This window comes from Gambusia affinis, linkage group LG01 (genome assembly GCF_019740435.1).
Source record: "Gambusia affinis linkage group LG01, SWU_Gaff_1.0, whole genome shotgun sequence".
In the NCBI taxonomy this organism is placed as follows: Eukaryota; Metazoa; Chordata; class Actinopteri; order Cyprinodontiformes; family Poeciliidae; genus Gambusia; species Gambusia affinis.
Window position 1 is genome coordinate 30,402,668 of NC_057868.1, and position 19,258 is coordinate 30,421,925.

Consider the following 19,258-nt stretch of genomic DNA (forward strand, 5'->3'; position numbering starts at 1 on the left):
CACAGTTGGTGTAAAGCATTGTCACTGATGTGTTTAATATTATGTGGTGATGTGTTGTATGACTCTACTTTGGTACTCTTGAAGAATACTTTCTCCAAGGTTTGAAAGTTTGTCCACATGAAAATTGATTATTTTCACCAGGCACCCTCAGACAAATTATGCTACAGCTACATCCTGCATACTACATAGACTTTTGAAAAATTATTAAGTACCTGATTGTATCGCTACTAATGCTTCTAAATAATTTTTCTGACTGAATATTCTAGACAGTTGAAGAACATATAAAATCTCTTTTAGTGGAACTTCTACAACAGTGAAAACACCACTCACATCCTATACTTTGACATTTCTAAACTGAATGAAGAATCATCCCATATGGAAATATGTTTTATGTTTCAGGTGATGGACACCCCAAAGAGAGCAGTCCTTTCATCAATAGCAGCGCAGCCTCTGATATGGAAAAGAGCCAGCAATATGACGGCAAGAGCATGGCCCTCTTTGAGGTGGGGGGCTGCTCTCAGAAATGAGCACAGATTGTTCATGTCAAGTGAATATTTTCACCCAGGTGTCACTTTGGGCTCTAGGAGGAGATTGATACCAGTCCAATGGTTTCCTCTCTGCTCAGCTCTCTGGCCAACTACTCCAACCTGCCAACTGGCAGCAAGGAGCATGAAGAGGCTGAGAATAACGAGGAGGGGGCTCGGCCGTCTAAAAAACCTGTAAAGGTAGAACACTGCAGCAATATTTGTGTGAATAAAAAGAAATTATATAGTTTTTCTTTTACATTTTTTAAAATGATTCATACATTAGTATTGTTATGACATGCATTGTACAGTTTAGATTATTGAACAGTTTCCTAATAGTAGCAGGAAAAATAACATAGTATCTGTGGCACAAATTCTGTGCATGTTCAAATTTCTAGCATTAGACAATTCAATTTCATGTTGTCTGTCCTCACTGATAGACAAGATAATTAAAAATGCTTTGTAGGACAATAAGTTTGCAGAAAAACATCAAACTGCTAGTAGTAGGCAGAGCGTCAGCAAGTGCAGGAGATTCTTAAAGAGGGAGAGGCAATTGCAAAGTCAAATTTCTTTTAAGCTATGTTTGATACAGCATTTCTATAACTACTTCTAAAGGTGACATAGTTACTTGATTGTGCTATAAAATTGCAGTATGTGCCTGGAAAATACGTAATATTGCCCCATTAAACACATTGAGCTGTAGCAACTTATGTGGAGGAATCATATTTGCCTATCTGCTTTGTCATGACCCCTAACACATTGCATGCATATGATTTTCCTGCTATGTTTAGATTAAATAACATTTTAATCAATGCATCAGCTCAAACATTTCAGCTTAATTCAGTCCAGTTTACAGCAGCATATTTTAAGGGATGACTCTATTAGTTCTAATAACAAATGTTGCTGACTAATATTCATGACAGAAAACACAGAATGAAGTTTAACTATACCACATTCTGGGCCAGGATCCGCCAATGGAAAAGGTTTTTTTTATGGACATGCAAGAATGGAGTGTGAAGAACTTATAGAATATCTGTCAGTGTTTTCTGATGCAAGGTTTTCATATGAGAAGCTAGTAGTTGCTCAATGTAGCGTGTAGTGCACATTCAGACTTGAAAACGATCAGTTAAAATAAGTACTTTCATGCAGACAGAAAGTCAGAATTGTATGGTCCACATTTGGTATGGTATATAATAAGAAAGCACTTGACCCTTTACTTTTTCCATTTGTCATTGTGGTTTGTGCTTTCCAGGCCCCCCAGCTTGGCACTCTGATGGGAGTCTACTTGCCGTGCATCCAGAATATTTTTGGAGTGATCCTCTTCTTGCGGATGACATGGATGGTTGGGATTGGCGGAGTCCTTGGCTCATTCATAATTGTCTTCATGTGTTGCTCTACGGTACGTTAAAATTCAAATGTTCTTTATGTGGTTCATCTGTTGTATGATGAAGATATTCTTTTAAAAGAAAAACTAATTACACTTGGGGAAATATATTTTTGTCCATAAAAATACATACCGGTATGGTTGTTTTTCTGACACAGTGCATTAAACCCGCAGATGTCCTTGTCTGGCATATTCATCCTTAGTTTAATATACAGATGTTGAACTTGAATCCTGACATCTGGTTTGATGGGCTTTAGTTGTCAAAACTACTCAAATTCTTTTAAAAATAGGAAATCAAAGCAAACTGTCCATATATGCTGCTTGGAGATCATTATGTGAAGAGAGATTCAACAAAGTGCTTCAAACCTTCAATATGAAGAATAAAACAACATTTTAAGATGTATGTGATAATCAAATGAGACAAATCAGAGATATTATTTGTCCACTGAACCATTCAATAACCAAACAAGACAGCCTGCTGTTTGACTTGATGTTCTTCTTTGTCTGTTGCTGTTTCCAGACCATGCTCACAGCCATCTCTATGAGTGCCATAGCAACAAATGGAGTCGTACCAGGTAAGGGTCTTCCTCCTCTTCCTCCTCACAAAGTATTCATGCCCCTTAAGCTTTTCTACACATGTCACATTACAACCTTAAACTTCAGGGATGTTATATTCTAGATCAACCCAACGTAGACCATAACTGTAGCAGAAGAGAAAAAAATTTGTTTCAACAGAAAAATCTGAAAAGTACTCCAAGCATTTGTTCTGAGACCATATTTTACTCTGATACCAAAAGGTGTTACCATGTAGTACAACCTTTTTCTTCAGACGTTGAAGTCCCCTTGTGTGTAATTTTAGTATAAACCCAGTTGCTTCAGATATGGTCATTTTTAAAGAATGTTATTGAACTAACAACATGTAGAAGACCAAAAAGAACACATCCCACAGACTTTGGTTATAAAACAAAGTCCCAAGCTTTGAACATCTCTTTGAGATTCAGTCCATCTTTCAGAAATTAAACAAGTTTGATACAACTGCAAATACAGGATAGAAGAATGTTTAGAAACCCAAGAAACAAAAGACACGTGCAATAATGTGCTTTGGTCAGATGAGGATAAAATTTTACTTTTTGACCTGTCTGGAAACCCCTGTATGTGGCACTGCAGAAAACTCCAAACATACTGTCCCTACCATGAAACATAGTGGTGAGAGTGTCATGCTGTGGGGATGTTTTCCTTCAGCATGGACAAGGAAGCTTATCAGGAAAATTCTCAAAGTCTATAGAAAATGTGCAGGTGAATGGTATTTGTGTGGGTCTTGAAGATGAAATCCCAATAACATATATTCAAGTTTGGGGTAGTACTACGACTAATGACAAATACTTATTCAAACAAGGGCACGAATACCTCTGCAAAGGATTGTCTTAATGAGTCTGACAGATCAGAACACTGAATCCAGTATATGTTTTGACCCACAGCTGGTGGGTCGTATTACATGATCTCGCGCTCCCTGGGGCCAGAGTTCGGTGGAGCTGTAGGGATTTGTTTCTACCTGGGAACCACCTTTGCTGGGGCCATGTATATACTGGGCTGTATTGAAATTCTGCTGGTGAGTGGATCCAAATTAAAAAACACAGCTTTTGAATGTATTTGTGTTAATTGGCAGTTATTTCATTTGGTGTCTTCGTTCTGTATGGTACAATATTTAAGTTTATAAAATGTCAAAAATCAAATCAAAATATAATATTTATGAAGAAGACAGAAGTGCAAACATCCTAAGAAATAACAAGAATCAGTTACTTGATACATTGCTGGATTTACTTTTTTTTATTGGTGCTAGACTCTGGTGAGCTGAGTACATTGTACTCAGCTCACCAAATGTACCAAAAGAGTACATTGTTCAGTGTGGCTCTTGGCAAAGTGATTGATAAAATTTTAATGCAGCGGGCGTATCCGTAAATTGAGAAACGCCAATCAAACATGTTGTCAAAATTATGTTTGAGTTCTCAGATGTAGTCAGTCAAACAACTTGAATTCTAGCTTTTTCAACTTTTGACAAATTACGTTTGTAATCATATTTTTAAATAACTATTACGATGATGTACACAATACGTTAAAGATTTATTTTCTTAATGTTCACTTTTTGTTATGCAGGCTATTTCATTTGAAACTTTGAAAGTAGCTGTCTTGTCAAATGATTGGATGTGGTTAATTTATTTTAGTAAGAGAACATGTAAACATATGATTTATATATATATATATATAATGAAATAATTAAAATAATGTCTTTTGTCTATACCTTCCTTTTTCCCTCAGATTTATATTGTTCCACAGGCAGCCATCTTTAAGATTGAGGGCCTGGAGGGTCCTGAGGCAGAGATTGCTCTCCTTAATAACATGCGGGTATATGGCACCATCGTGCTCAGTTTCATGGCCATAGTTGTGTTTGTTGGGGTCAAATATGTCAATAAGTTGGCATTAGTCTTCCTGGCCTGTGTTATCCTATCTATTTTGGCCGTTTACGCTGGGATCATCAACACTGCCCTTGAGCCTCCTGTCTTTCCGTAAGTGACATTCTTGTTTAGTTACTATACTAATCTCTGCTTTACCTAACAATGCATTTTATTGTCTATTTGTGACTTGGCAGTGTTTGTCTGCTTGGAAATCGAACGCTTCTCTCTAAATCCTATGACGTTTGTGCAAAGGTCATTGAAATAGACAATGAGACGATCACCACAAAAATGTGGAGGTCATTCTGTGATTCTGATTCCCTCAATGCGACATGTGATGAATACTTCATCAACAACAATGTTACAGAGATGCAGGGCATTCCTGGGGTCACTAGTGGGATCCTTGCAGGTTGGTTCTGTGACACATCAGTACCATAGTTTGACGATTAAGCCACAGACACTTTATGTACACTCATTCTTCTCTCAGAGAACCTATTTGGAAACTATCTGGAGAAGGGTATGATCTTGGAGAAGCGTGGAATCTCATCCAATGTGGATCCTGAAATTCCTACCACCAATGCCAATCGCTATGTCCTGGCTGACATCACCAGCTTCTTCACCCTACTGGTGGGAATTTATTTCCCTTCTGTTACAGGTGACAAGTCCTTTTTTCTCATATATAAAGGTATAAAAAGCACATGTTATGGCAGTAATGCCCAATCATTGATAACAAGCATATTCAAGTACACAGAACCCAAGAGTTCTTGGTCCCAGGCCATCATTGACCAAAGGTCAAGATTAGTTTTGTAAATGTATCATTAGCCCTGTGGAATTATGTCACTAGGGCATTAGAGTGAAAAGAGAGGCATAGCTGTCAACTGATCACCTTTTGGTGAGTTGGATATGGGAAAGAAAGGTCTGCCAGACAGACTTGGGAAAGTCTAAAAAGTGATGAGGGTGAACTGAGAATGTTCAAAGGCCCCAGTCCAGGAGATCTTGAACTTTGAGAAGAGTTTCTTTCATGTTCTCTCGAGTCAGGGGACATGCAATCAAACTATATGTTTGGATGCAAGGTTCAGGAGCTGTGGCCTCAAGTCCACACATCCACAACTGTCATGACAAACACAAATGGACTCGGTGGAATAAAATGTTACATTGACTATAAATTGAGCAAACCAGTTATATTTGACAGGTCATTCTGAGCAAGAAAATTTATGAAATATTAAGCCGAAAACAGCAAATGTCTGGGAAAACATGTGAGTGATTCTGGTTATCATTAAAAAAAAGGGGGAAGACAGAATTTTAAGAGTGAAGCTCTAAATTTATTTATTTTTTCTGGGACTCACAGGGATCATGGCAGGCTCAAATCGCTCTGGTGATCTGCGTGATGCCCAGAAGTCCATCCCGATTGGTACCATCGCAGCCATCACTACCACCTCCACTGTGTGTATCCTTAATTGGTCAAACATGGACAGGAAGGAAAGAAAGATCAACATGTGCTGGATGATTATGAATATATAAACAAATATTCTTAACCAAGTGGTGTTTCTTAACTTTTCCTCCCTAGATATGTCTTGTGTAATCCTGTTTGGTGCTTGCATAGAAGGAGTTGTACTGAGAGACAAGTAAGTTTGACTGGTTTATTTATTTTCACTTTTTTTAATCATCTGCATCAGATGGTTTTAAATTGATAGAGAATAGTTGAGATTTTGCCTCCTCTCTTCAGATTTGGTGAAGGGGTTAATGGTAACCTGGTGATTGGCACCCTGGCATGGCCTTCTCCCTGGGTCATCGTGTTTGGCTCTTTCTTCTCTACCTGTGGTGCAGGACTTCAGAGTCTGACTGGAGCTCCACGTCTTCTGCAAGCCATCTCAAGAGACGGCATCATCCCATTCCTCAGAGTTAGTCCAGGAATTCCTGCTAAAGCTCAATTTATTTACCTTCCGTTGTCATGCAGAAATAAACACACAAGGATTTAAAGTCTGATGTATGCTTTTTTTGTTGTTCTTTTTTTTTTTTGCGGTTCTTGCTTTTAGGTTTTTGGACATGGTAAAGCTAATGGGGAGCCAACCTGGGCACTGTTACTAACAGCTAGCATCTGTGAGATCGGTATTATCATTGCCTCCCTGGATTCAGTTGCTCCCATCCTGTCTATGTAAGAATACAAGGATGAATTCGCTGCTAGGCAGAATAATTGCAATTACTTATTTTCATCTTTTTGTTATTTCTAACATTTTGTTTTTGTTTTTAGGTTTTTCTTGATGTGCTATATGTTTGTCAATCTTGCCTGTGCCCTGCAGACCCTGCTGAGGACACCAAACTGGAGGCCACGTTTTAAATTCTACCACTGGTAAACCTTTAAGCCCATATGTATCACATCAACATTTTTAAGAATTTTTCTTTTCAGTTGTTTTCAGGCTTGTAACTCATACTAGCTCTGTTCATTTCCATATATGTGAAAATGTGTGAATGACAAAGAAGACAAAGCAGTCAAGATTGCACCTTAAAGTTCCAAAGAAAGAGAAGGATACATTGGACAATACATTTAAAATTAGGGGCTGCATCTTTTCAAGGTTGATTACATCACAGCAGTGCAACAAAGGCTGTCCAAATTCAACGGCTCCTTTAAATGTATCCTCCTTTTTCCTGGATATGAAGGACTGATGTATCCTTCATAACCCACTGTATCCCAAAATTCATTCATCAATGGGAGATTTTTGTTGCTGTTACAATGGCAGGCAAAGTTAGGGAGGAGTACAGTTTTAAATATAAGGACATTAATATTTGCTGGTACAAAAATTACAAGCTTAAAGCAGTTTTGTTGTTAGGTTTTTACCATGTGCATAGACATTTTTTATCTATTTTGTAAAAATAAATAAATAAATAAATAAATAAATAATTTTTTTTTAAATCACAGATTCTGTGCTTGAACTATTTATCACAGATATGGCATAATTTGGGTTGTATCCTCTTTTCTCGTTCTAGTTTTGTTCTTTACCTTAATTTCAGGATTTTATTGGTTAAATAATCATGAGGGAGAAAACAACAGCCTTGACTTTTTAGAGTGCATGACTTGAAAGCCTATTTTAAGTCCAAATATTGTATTGTAAACATATCTGTTTTTGAAAAAAAAAAAGTAAGGCAAACTGTTTTATTTATGTTTCATTCAAAATATTTAGGTTTTAGGTGGCTCTATAATATGACATTTGACCTTTGACAACAATGGAGAAGACCAAATGTTCTGTAAACATTCACATACTTTTGACATTCATACTTCATAGAAAGAGAACCAACGGCGTTTTAGTTTTCAGTCAAGTCTTTTGCAAAAGGAGAAAACATAAGCAAACTACTTCTCCAAGGTTGTGTTCTGACTCTCTGCATTAGAACTGGTCTTTTATTACAAAACAGAGCAGGAATGGAATGTGGAGGGAGGGCTGTTCTGAACACACAAAAGAAGAGAACACAGAAAATAACATCCAACACAAAGGCTGTTTAAGGAGTATCCCAAGATAAGAAGCAGCTGCAGCTTCAAGGTTTAGGGGAAAAAGCAAGTTTTGTCTTTCACGCGGTTTAACAAATTTCTCCTCTCTGGGGTGTGAATACTAAACCTATGAATGAAAAACAAACTACCGTAGTAAAACTGCTCATGTAAGAATGATAACAAAACATAATTATTCTAACAGACATCTTGTCACCAACAGGGCTTTGTCTTTTCTGGGCATGAGTCTGTGTCTGTCACTCATGTTCATCTGCTCCTGGTATTATGCCATAGTTGCCATGGGTATTGCCACCTGCATCTACAAATATATTGAATTCTGTGGGTGAGTAATCATTACAGCAGCATGTAATTCATCATTGATGGATAAGGTTTTTAAAATTACAAGGTTTTCGGGCGTGCTGTGGTGGCGTAGGGGATAGCGTGACCCACATTTGGAGGCTTTCAGTCCTTGATGTGGGGGTCGTGGGTTTGATTCCCGGACCCAGCCAACATTTGCCGCATGTCTTGCCCCCTCTTCTTCCCCCTTTCCTGTCAGCCTACTTTCAAATAAGGGACACTAGAGCCCACAAAAGACCCCCTGGCAGGGAAAAAAAAAGATTACAAGGTTTTTCTTGTTTAGGGTATATTACTTATCATCGCAGTTTAAATAAATCTGTTGTCAATTGTTGTTATGTTTTAAAACAGAGCTGAGAAGGAGTGGGGTGATGGCATTCGAGGAATTTCACTCAGTGCTGCACGATTTGCTCTGATGAGGTTGGAGGAGGGGCCCCCACACACCAAAAACTGGAGGTCTGTTTAGTCATATAATTTGTGTTTGAACATATGGAAAAAAATGAGCTAACTTGAAACCAGTTTGCTTTTTCCTTTTGATTATTTTTCCACTAATTTGTTGTGGTGTTGTGGTTCTCTGCTTGCTGTAAGGCCTCAGATCCTGGTGCTGGTGAACATGGATTCTGAGCAGAATGTGGAGCAGCCCCGTCTGCTCTCTCTGACCAATCAGCTTAAAGCAGGCAAAGGCCTGACCATTGTAGGTACTGCTGTTCAAGGAACTTTCCTCGACAGCTATAGCGAAGCCCAGAGGGCAGATCAGGTATCTTGCTTCCCTTTGAAAGATACACAGCTTTTCTACCCACATTTTCAGTTCCAAAGTGGAATTTCCAGTTGTGCATCTTTGTCTGTAGTCTTTGCGTAAGCTGATGGAGACAGAGAGGGTGAAAGGATTCTCTCAGGTGGTCGTCTCCTCCAACATGAGAGATGGGACATCACACCTGATCCAGGTTGGAGGACTTGGGGGTTTGAAGCACAATACTGTGATGGTGAGCTGGCCTCAGAACTGGAAGCAGCCCGAGTTCTACCAGCAGTTCAGAAACTTCATTGGTAAGGAAATCGTTTACAGTCTCATCTTCATGTCCCTTTATTATGGCTATATTTGCACAAAAAAAAAATAAATAAAAACTAAAAAAATTCAAATTTAATCAATAGCTATACAAAATTAGAACATGAAGCTTAATTTCACCACAAGATAATATTATTTTATTAGTTGGTAAAAGATTGTGCAAATCTTTTATTGTCTTTTTTCTTCTTCCTGTTTACAGAGACTGTTAGAGAGACAACCATAGCTAGTTTGGCCTTGCTTGTTCCTAAGAATATCTCCAGTTATCCGTCCAATGGAGAGCGCTTCACTGAAGGCCACATAGACGTGTGGTGGATCGTCCATGACGGCGGCATGCTGATGCTTCTGCCCTTCCTGCTCCGCCAACATAAGGTGAGAATCAGCACTTTGTGCTCTTTTTATTTCTGACATTTACTGTGTAGTGAGAAATAATCCATCTAGGTTAGTGATGTGAATTTAAAACAGTTTATTTATGAAACATCAAGGATTTCAGTGCGTGTTCAAGTTAATGTTTGTTGCCTCAGGTGTGGAGGAAGTGCAAAATGCGCATTTTCACCGTGGCACAAATGGATGACAACAGCATCCAGATGAAGAAAGACCTCCTCATTTTCCTCTATCACCTGCGCATTGATGCTGCTGTGGAAGTAGTGGAGATGGTGAGAGATTTGTCTCAGACTTACATCCCCCATTATTTGCAGGAAGACATTTTTTTTTCTAGGAAAGCTTGCTCATTGTTTCTAAATAAAACCTGTTCCTTGGATTATCACAATGCTCATTAACATAAACATCTGCTTTCCTCTCAAAGCTTGACGGTGACATCTCAGCTTACACCTACGAGAAGACACTAGTAATGGAACAAAGATCTCAAATCCTCAAACAGATGCATCTGACAAAGAATGAGATGGAGAGAGAGGTAAATTAGAAAACACTTCCACCGGAAAAAATGAACACAGGAAACATTTCATGGGTTTTGTTATCCAACAACATTAATCTAATGATCACAATTTTCTTTGTTTTCATTTTAAAAATTGTATTGATTTGCTTTGCACTGCTTTATGTTGGTTTAACACATAAAATCCCAACAAATTACATTGAAATTTGTGGCTGTTATGAGCCAAACTGAAATAATGTCAAGGGGTATGAATACTTTCACAACCATTCTCTACCAATTTGGAACAAACTACTGGAATTAAAGGGGGGCTTCCTGTTTCACTTTTGTAGATTCAAAGTATTACCGATTCCTCCCGTGGATCCATCCGTCGTAAAAACCCGCCAACCTTGCAGCCCCAGCACAGCACAGAGGAGGGAACCAGCCTGGCAGAAAAACCAGAAGATAAGGTAAACATGTAAAATGTCCCCTGTCTGTCTCTCTCTCTCTGTTGTTCAGCTTCTGTGCCCTCTGTTCTTTCTTGGAATGGGGTTGCTTGATCCCAAAAGCAGTGCGAATAGGGCTACGCACTATTGTTGCAGTGCGTAGTCCTTTCCTGTAGTGGCTCAGTGAATAATCTCTTTCACTTTTACTGACAGGTGTCTCTTTTCATCTTTTCACCCTGTCATCACACGTGTTTGTCTCTCAGTCTGAGGCTGTCTCCAACCCAAAACAGGTCCACCTGATTCAAAGTAAGAATGCAGCCACAGCCACCAGCCCAACAAGTCCTACTTCACCTGCTGCCACGCCTGCAGGGGGCATTGTCACCTGGAGAGACAGCAAGGGCCCAGATAAAGGGATGACAGACTCAGCAGCAAAACCAGGGACAGGCAAAGACCCCCTTAATATGAAACCGTAAGTCACCTAGTACCTAACTTCAACTCATGAGCCTGTCTGAGGTTTATATGAAAGACCCAAGATAACAAATGGGTCAGGTAGATCAAAAACATTCCGGGAAGTTAGACTACAGAGAAAAGGAATACACATTTTCACAAAATGAATTTGTGAAATCTTGAAACATGTTAGTAGTTTGTGTGTGTACTTTTTACATAAAGCCAACATTTGAACATTTTAGTCTCTCTAAATAAAATACCTTTGGGTCATGTGTTAAAATATAATTTTACTGATTATTAAAAAGAAACCTATTGAACTTATGAATGCACCTACATGTTAGCAGCTCTTTGAAAAAATATTGCTATTTTTTTAAACTCACGCTTCAGGGAATGGGAGAGCTTGTGAGTATTCCCATTTTCTAATCAGTTGTATTTCCTTTCTGATTGGAGCATCTAAAAAGCTTTTTTCTTTTTCCAGTTGTGAGTTGAATTTCTCTGGTTTCAGGAACCAGACGGATGTGAGGCGCATGCACACAGCTATGAGACTCAATGAGGTCATCACAAAGAAGTCCAAGGAGGCAAAATTAGTCCTGCTCAACATGCCAGGACCACCAAAGAACCGAGTGGGCGATGAAAACTGTATCCTTCATATTATTCCGTGAGCTCAAATTAACCATTAGAAAAAACAGCACGGACTTTATATTATTTAATGTGATAATCCTTCACTTGGAGTGTCTCTCAGATATGGAGTTCCTTGAGGTTCTCACTGAAGGTCTCAACCGGGTTCTCCTAGTGCGAGGAGGCGGGCGAGAAGTCATCACCATCTACTCCTGAGAGGCTTAAATTAGCATCTAAAAGAACTTGTGAGTTCTTCTGCTTTTCTGTGATTCTAGGAAAATCCTCCCTCCAACCCATCACCTGTCCCCTCACCTGGCAACCAGACTGCAGCGCTTCCGGGAACGTCGAGTTATGACCCAACTCCATCTATTACCTCCAAAGCATCTGAGCTCACTTCACCTGATAACTTTTTGGAAGAACTTTCTGATTTTTTCTGGATTTTTCCTGTTCATCTATAAGAAAAAAAAATTTCCTTTTTCTTTTCGATCTGTCATTTGACATCTGTGCTATTTGAGAGTTTGTTCACCCTTCTTAGATCTAAGAAAAAATATTTTATAGAAATCATGCCCATAAAGCTGGTCATTTTTGCAATCTTTTGAATTGTCAACAACCTAGTAAATTGTAGAATTCATATTCAAGTATATATTTTAAAATAATTAAACAATTATCTGTGGAAAAAGTAAAAATCTTAGATGGTGTCTCTTTTTGAAGCGCAATATCACAATACTGTAGATGACAATACAGAATAGAAAACAATGTGCTTCATCACAAAGTATTTGCTTTCTGCTGTGCCACAGCCATTTTTTATCTAAAATGTCCACATGCTAGCTTATTTTTAAAGACAAATTCTTTATATCAATGCTTTTGTTCAGATGTTTTTCTTTCTTCAAAAGGCAGAATTGTGCATGTCAGCTGAATGTGTTGCAGCTTAATTTTCTAAATTGACCAAGCATTTCAGCACTAAGTAGAGAGAGCGTCTCGCTTCCTCACAAAACTTTGTGGTCTGATAAAGCTTTGCCCTCACTCTGCAGCTATGCTGTGCAACTGCTAAAAGTTAGAGGAACAACTTTGTATTAGATCCAAATTTAAAAACTGTTAAAAAATACCTTCTTAATTGATAGGGACGTGTGGTTTAGAAATATGTTTACAGATGCAATTTAGTCCTAAATGAGATTGCGATGGAGAAATGTTCTGGCACTTTTTATTAGATTATTTCACAAGCTGCAGTTCTGAGAATTTCTGACGTGTTGAACTGAATCATGTAGAAACATCTGTTCAAAGGTAACTGTTGACTGAAGGTCACTCACTAACTCAGCTGCACAAAACCTGCAAAAATATAAATACAGACAAAGTGAAATGTATTAAAAGTGAATTTCAGAGGGTGTCTGCAACAATTTTGAGGTGACTTTGTTAATCAGAAATTACATTCACGAGGGTGTTTTGATTATTTAATTCTCCAGCTTACTTTATGTTTTTACGTTTAGTTTACATTAGCTTTTACAGAAAGGCTAAAATGGTAAACCACAAAGCTTTGTCCATATTTGGCATAAAACTTCATCAGATAACTGTGGAGGAGAAATAGGCCTAAAATATCCACGTCATAATATATTTTATTCATTTAGGGAAATAACGAAGAAAAAATTGGATCCTTAGATGTAATATTTATTCTGACCTTCCCTATGTAGCAACAACCTCAACTCAAAGTGTTTGAATTTTAGTTTATTCTGTATGAAATAACTTTGATTTTTAAGCTTTTGTTTTGACTAAGTTGAGGACTTTCACTTGGCTTACCTAAAACTTCATTGTTTCTTTTTTGTTAATTTTTTCACATTTTGGTTAAATAGCTTTTGCATTCATGGATCTGATGTTATTGCTGGTGGATTGCTTTAATCATAGTTTTATTAACATTTACAGTGTTGTATAGTTCTGATGCAGCTAAAGAGGCTCAGATCATGATATCACCAACATGCTTTCCAAATAGACTGCTCCTTCCCTATTAGATTGTGTTATTTAGTGTTTTTATTTATTTTTTACATTTGAAACTTAAATAAATATCTTAATGTTTTGGGGTTTTTTGTCTATAGATTGTTTTTCTAACAGTATTGCCATTAGACTAAACTGCGAACAAGAACTCAAGTTCCCTTTGGAGAACTTCATCTGTATAACTTACACCACTGGAGGTCAGTGTTTACCAACATTTCTGACTCCTAATGAGAAAACTTAGTTGCTTAGATTTTACAAAAAGCTTCTTGGTCGTGTGTGTTTTCAAAGTTTCATTTTAGTTGAACAGTCGAGGGAAGAATATCATTGGTATTAAAGTTTCATTTATTTGTAAATGACAGCCAGTTCATCATCTTATCCACCATGCATGCTACTGTGCTGGGGGGAAAAATGAGGCAATGACCCAAACATGGCAGTATATCCACTAAAGAATGCTTAAGAATTAAGAAGAAAGTCCTCAGTCTGGTCCAAACCCAGATCTTTTTATTATTAACATGTTGTGACCTGAAAAAAATTGTACATCTTAAAAGATGAAAGTAAGGAGATCAATATCAGAGGTTCAGGTAGATGACAGAGACTGGTAGACAGCTAAAAGAATCTCACTGATGGAGGAAACCTCAGTTAGGTGGGTAGGGTGTCCTAACTTTTTCTTCAGAATATACATTTGTGCTTATCTCTCTTGTTCCTAGACAAAAACAAGTTTAATAATTGTTAAGTGCAGTTATTTTCTTTTCCAGATAAAGAAATAGATTAGCGATCAACATGTGGGAATTTCTTGATAAGAGACTGTATATTAATGGGGCATACCAAGTTATTTACATTACTGTAGGTTTTTGGTCAACAGTTTCACCGCTTGGTGTCACATAACTCATAAATCAGAGTGTGTTTCCAATATCCAGAACATGTGTAGATTATCTTTATGGAGATGGACGGACCTTTGTGATTAAAGTTTAATGACAAAAGCCCACTTCCTTCTCTATCTACTATTGGCCCCATCCTTTCGTATAGGACTCACTTTGTGTTTTAATTTTCTCTCATTTGTATTATGCTGTAGCATACAGTTTGCAAACCTTACCTCATCCTTAATACAATAATATATTGCTTTATTGAATAATGTTTGTACAGAGAAGTGTTTGCTTTATTTTACTGATAAAGGTTGTTGCAGCAACACCCTCTGTGCATGTACTGGATGTTATTTTACAGGTGACACGTACTGGTCCTAGTTTGCACTGCTTTAAACTCTTTCTTGCAGACTGTCCACGCTGGGTTTGTTTTACAGTAAATGGTATCTTAAAGACACAAAACCTAACGTTACATTTAACAGTGTTGACCGGTTTAAGTTGGTAATGTGTTTAAAACTAGTACATATTTTATTTTCTGACCTTTATTCAGTTTTTGAAGTTATATAGTTTGAATGGACCGTTTTATGTCTGCACAAAATGCAATAAATTTTAAAATTAATAAAAGTTTGGACTCTTTTCTGTTGAGAGCTTATTTTAAATTTTTCTATATTATGGAAGCTGTGTCTGCTGAAAACATCCAACACAGTGTCTGAAGTTAATTGTGCTGGTCGCATGAACTTGTGGTTCAAGCTACCTTTGACCTTGTGAATACAGGACAAAGATAAGAGACTAAGCTGATGTGCTTTGCTTTGTTCTTTGTTCTTGGTCATATGCAGACATTAGCTCTAGGAGAAAGGTAACAATTGTGCTGTGAATTCGAAACAAGGAGCCGGAATCTTCAATGTCCAATAAAAATATTGTCAGAGCTGATGGGAAGATGGATGAAGCAGAACACAAATCAGGTCAGGAGGAAAACCAGTCAGAGGTTGCAAAAACCTAACGTGTCGTAATGGTTTACCTCAGTGTTTTTCCATACTGGTCTTCAGGGACCACTGCCCTGCACATTTTAGATATGTCTCTGTTCCGGGACACCCAATTTAAATGATTGCATGACCGCTTGTGCATGCCACCAAGTGCTGCAGAAACTTTTTCATCACTCACTTATTCAAGTCAGGTGTGTGGCAGTAGAGAAACACCTAAAATATGCATTTTTATTTATTTTTTTTACATTACCTAATATAAAAAATTAAGGTAGGTGAGGTTAAACCTCAGGGTCAAACTTCTGACCTTGAGGTATTTTTATTGTTTTTCCTTTGAATTATTTTGGTCAAACTCTTGGACAGAATTTGGAATTGTGCAAAAAATATATTATTTTAGAGTAAATCAAAACAAAATTGCTTTAAGGTAGAGTTGAGAAGCTACAATACAAAAATAAAATGCAATTTCAAAAGGGAATGTTAAACTTTTTCAATCAAATCCAACATTAATGACTTATTGTCCATATTATCAATCTTTTGGATTGAGCCACCTCGCTCTAGCTACAATGTGACAAAAACCTAAACAAGTTTAAAATGTGTGAATACTTTTGCAGGGCAGTATGCATTTAAAACTGAAATATCTGTTTATACTTAGCCTTCACTTCTTGGTCAAGACTAAGTATGAACTGTTACACGCAGAGTCACTCTTTCTCTTCTATTTGTGGCACTCCAGTGTTTTTTAGGAACAAATATAAGAAGCAGTCAGCCTGCAAACTGCAAACTCAGCTTCCCTTCCCCCAATTTCAGTGATAAGCTTCCTTGAATAGTTCCCACAGTTTTACATAGAAATAGACAATGATTATTAAGTCAGTTACTGGGGACAGAGAGTGCAAGAGTTGTGGCTGCTGCTGTAACACAGATGTTGGTAGGAATTCCAGGATAATAAATTTTTTATCATTGAGGCGCATTTTTGATGAGCAGATTACGATTCAGCCAGATACAGGTTTACTTATTGTGTTCCACTTCACCACATTTACTGTGAAACAGGAATTCAGAGATAAATGCTGATAAATGTAATAAAATACTGAAAAAAGAGCTGAAGAAAAACTGCTGACATTTCAGAACTGTTTATTACGACAGACAAAGTCCGCACCGTTCCGTTCTTCATGCAGAGAAAACAGTACACTTATATTCTGACTGAGAGCAGGGTTGACCAATATTTTTTTTACCTATCTTGTGTAAACAGAGACAGTCCAAGCAGTAAAAACAAATACTGTTATTAGCACCAGACAACTGTCAGGATGAAGAAGCGGTCGACTAACCTTCGAGTGAGATTACCCGTTTTCCTGTTTGTATCCCAGGTGATTTTTGTTGCCATTTACTTTGGCTTTGTGACCTACGACGAGCATGCTGATGCCCGTTTTCAGACCAATCAGACAAATCCAATGCACAATGCCATGTACAAGGACTACCCCTTCTTCACAGATATACAGGTCATGATTTTCCTCGGCTTTGGATGTTTGCTGGCATTTTTCCGACTCTACGGCTTCGGTGGGATGGTTTTGAACTTTCTGACTGCTACCTTTGCCATCCAGTGGGCCATCCTGGTCCAGGGCTACTTCCAGTTCTATCATAACGGGAAGATCCACTTTGGAGTTGTGAACCTCATAAATGCAGAATTTGCTTGTGCGGTCGTCCTCATCTCTTTCGGAGCGGTGCTGGGGAAGACCAGCCCACTCCAGCTGCTGGCCATGACTCTGTTGGAGGTGCCTGTGTTTGCGGTCACAGAGTGGATCGTTCTGAAGTATCTGAAGATCAATGACGCAGGAGGGTCTATTCTCATCCATCTCTTTGCCTGTTATTTTGGACTGGGTGTGACGTTTGTGCTGTACAGGTCAGGTTTAACAGAGGGTCATGTTAAGGAGAACACCAGCTACCACTCAGACATCTTGTCTGTGATGGGCACTTTGTTCCTCTGGGTGTTCTGGCCCTCATTCAACTCCGCACTGACCCTTAAAGGGGATGACCAGCACAGAGCCATCCTGCACACCTTTATTGGCCTCAGCGCCTCCACACTGACTGCATTCGCTCTGTCTGCAATGCTGAACAAAAAAGGAAAGCTCACCATGGCAGATATTCAGAACGTGACCCTGGCTGGGGGAGTAACAGTTGGGGCGTCTGTGGATATGATGATATCACCTGCAGCTGCGTATGTGCTGGGTATGATGGGCTGCACTGCCTGCATGCTGGGCTACAAGTACCTGAGCCCATTCTTAGCACAACGCTGCAGGATCCAGGATCAGTGTGGGATACACAATCTGCACGGACTAACAGGACTTATATCATGCGCAGCAGGGATATGTGCTATTCTGATGGCCGATGAGGAAGTTTACGGCCCAAGTTTGTATGAGATCTTTGCTCACAGAGCACCAGTGGAGGGGGACCCGAAACTGCAAGAACTGCAGATGCTGATTCCAGGTTTAAAACCGGGATTGGGAAGGACTGCAAGGGAGCAGGCTCTCTTCCAGGTTGCAGCTCTATTCTCCACGATAGGACTGTCGGCACTGGGGGGCATTCTGACAGGTTATGTGTTGAAGCTGCCTTACCTTGCAGCTCCTCCGGATGATCTCTGCTTTGATGATGTGGTGTTTTTTGACGTTCCCCCAGATTATGATGCATCATTTAAACTCAGCTACCAAATGACTGCAGAGGAGTCTCCAGATGTGCAGCACCAAAGAGTTGTCATCCAATTAATGGACAATAACATGGAAAATAAATGTGCCTGACTTGGTCTTTTGAACTGACTGAAGGTGTGTGTATCTCACTATTAAATACATGTTTATATTCATTACACTCTAGAATTCTTGTTAGCATTTATATTTTTGCAATACTTTTCAGTAACTTTGTTGATATAATTCATGCTCCACAAAAACAGAGCTGTCAGCTGCTACCTGCAAAATGTAATTGTATTATCATACACTAAAATTAATAAAGTACTGAATACTATATTCTTATGCAATTGCGTGGTTAATTTAACATTTAAGCCTGTATTTTAGAGAAAGCAAAACCACATCTTAATCCCTGAACCTTAGCCAGCTCAATCTCTTGCTGCTTTAGACACAGATTTATGCAAACGCAATTGCTTAATGTTCTTGGATCAAAATTATTTTGAACCGAGAGGTTGTTTTAGGTTAGTGGAGAGAAGTCTGGTCTTATCCCTATGTATTTCATCCACTTTCCTTTAGGGATGACAAAAGAATATATCATTTTATGTGCTGCTAATAGGCAGCTACTCTTCCTTTAAACATATTTGTCTGAGAAAGTTGTTCATTGTCAAGAAAACAATCCATCCTGTGTTTACAAGAATAAGCAGCTCTGCTGCTGCAAATGGTACATCATTCAATAGATGGCATCAAATAACTTTGAAACAAACCCAATGTGCTTTAATTGAGACATAAATCACAATTAGAATATGTTCTCATTTACAATTAAGCTTTAGAATCACACATTTTAAAGAAGCATGTTTCAATATGAGGTTACAGTTTAGATTACATTTTAAATCAGGTGTTTAAAAAAAGTTGCTTGATTCAAGACTTCAGTTTTGAATGTTAGGCACTTAATTACCCTCACACCTCTTACTGTTCAACATTTAACTCCTCAAGTATACTTAATGTTGACCTCCTTCTCACCCTAAAAAATAATGTGGAACTCTGGCATTGGATGAGCTATCTGCCTGCCAAATATCAATTCTATTTTAGGTTTGGATGGAAATGAGTGTTTAAAAAAATGAAATCCAATTACAAAGTAAT

The 19,258-nt window shown here is 38.3% G+C and overlaps 2 protein-coding genes across 2 annotated transcripts in view; both read left to right on the forward strand.

The window, feature by feature from the left end:
* slc12a5b (solute carrier family 12 member 5b) overlaps positions 1-15,059 on the forward strand; it is a 29,744-nt gene extending 14,685 nt beyond the window's left edge. The window contains exons 2-26 of the mRNA XM_044112822.1: positions 400-503; positions 585-725; positions 1,777-1,923; positions 2,429-2,483; positions 3,387-3,517; positions 4,225-4,472; positions 4,556-4,767; positions 4,846-5,013; positions 5,707-5,805; positions 5,926-5,983; positions 6,085-6,259; positions 6,395-6,513; positions 6,610-6,708; positions 8,060-8,179; positions 8,542-8,646; positions 8,779-8,947; positions 9,039-9,234; positions 9,453-9,622; positions 9,775-9,906; positions 10,056-10,163; positions 10,472-10,588; positions 10,828-11,033; positions 11,399-11,413; positions 11,517-11,650; positions 11,754-15,059. Of these exons, the coding sequence (XP_043968757.1) occupies positions 400-503; positions 585-725; positions 1,777-1,923; positions 2,429-2,483; positions 3,387-3,517; positions 4,225-4,472; positions 4,556-4,767; positions 4,846-5,013; positions 5,707-5,805; positions 5,926-5,983; positions 6,085-6,259; positions 6,395-6,513; positions 6,610-6,708; positions 8,060-8,179; positions 8,542-8,646; positions 8,779-8,947; positions 9,039-9,234; positions 9,453-9,622; positions 9,775-9,906; positions 10,056-10,163; positions 10,472-10,588; positions 10,828-11,033; positions 11,399-11,413; positions 11,517-11,650; positions 11,754-11,845 (3,320 nt within the window). The 3' untranslated portion in view covers positions 11,846-15,059. The remainder of the gene's footprint in view (positions 1-399; positions 504-584; positions 726-1,776; positions 1,924-2,428; positions 2,484-3,386; positions 3,518-4,224; positions 4,473-4,555; positions 4,768-4,845; positions 5,014-5,706; positions 5,806-5,925; positions 5,984-6,084; positions 6,260-6,394; positions 6,514-6,609; positions 6,709-8,059; positions 8,180-8,541; positions 8,647-8,778; positions 8,948-9,038; positions 9,235-9,452; positions 9,623-9,774; positions 9,907-10,055; positions 10,164-10,471; positions 10,589-10,827; positions 11,034-11,398; positions 11,414-11,516; positions 11,651-11,753) is intronic.
* Positions 15,060-16,617: 1,558 nt separating this feature from the next.
* On the forward strand, positions 16,618-18,455 carry rh50 (Rh50-like protein). The gene has a single exon (XM_044112809.1). The coding sequence runs from the start codon at positions 16,751-16,753 to the stop codon at positions 18,233-18,235; it is 1,485 nt and encodes a 494-aa protein (XP_043968744.1). The 5' UTR covers positions 16,618-16,750; the 3' UTR covers positions 18,236-18,455.
* Positions 18,456-19,258: the final 803 nt, after the last annotated feature.

What these genes read in the sequence shown, in the direction of transcription:
- rh50 (XM_044112809.1), top strand. Translation starts at nt 16,751, where the DNA reads ATGAAGAAGCGGTCGACTAACCTTCGAGTGAGATTACCCGTTTTCCTG.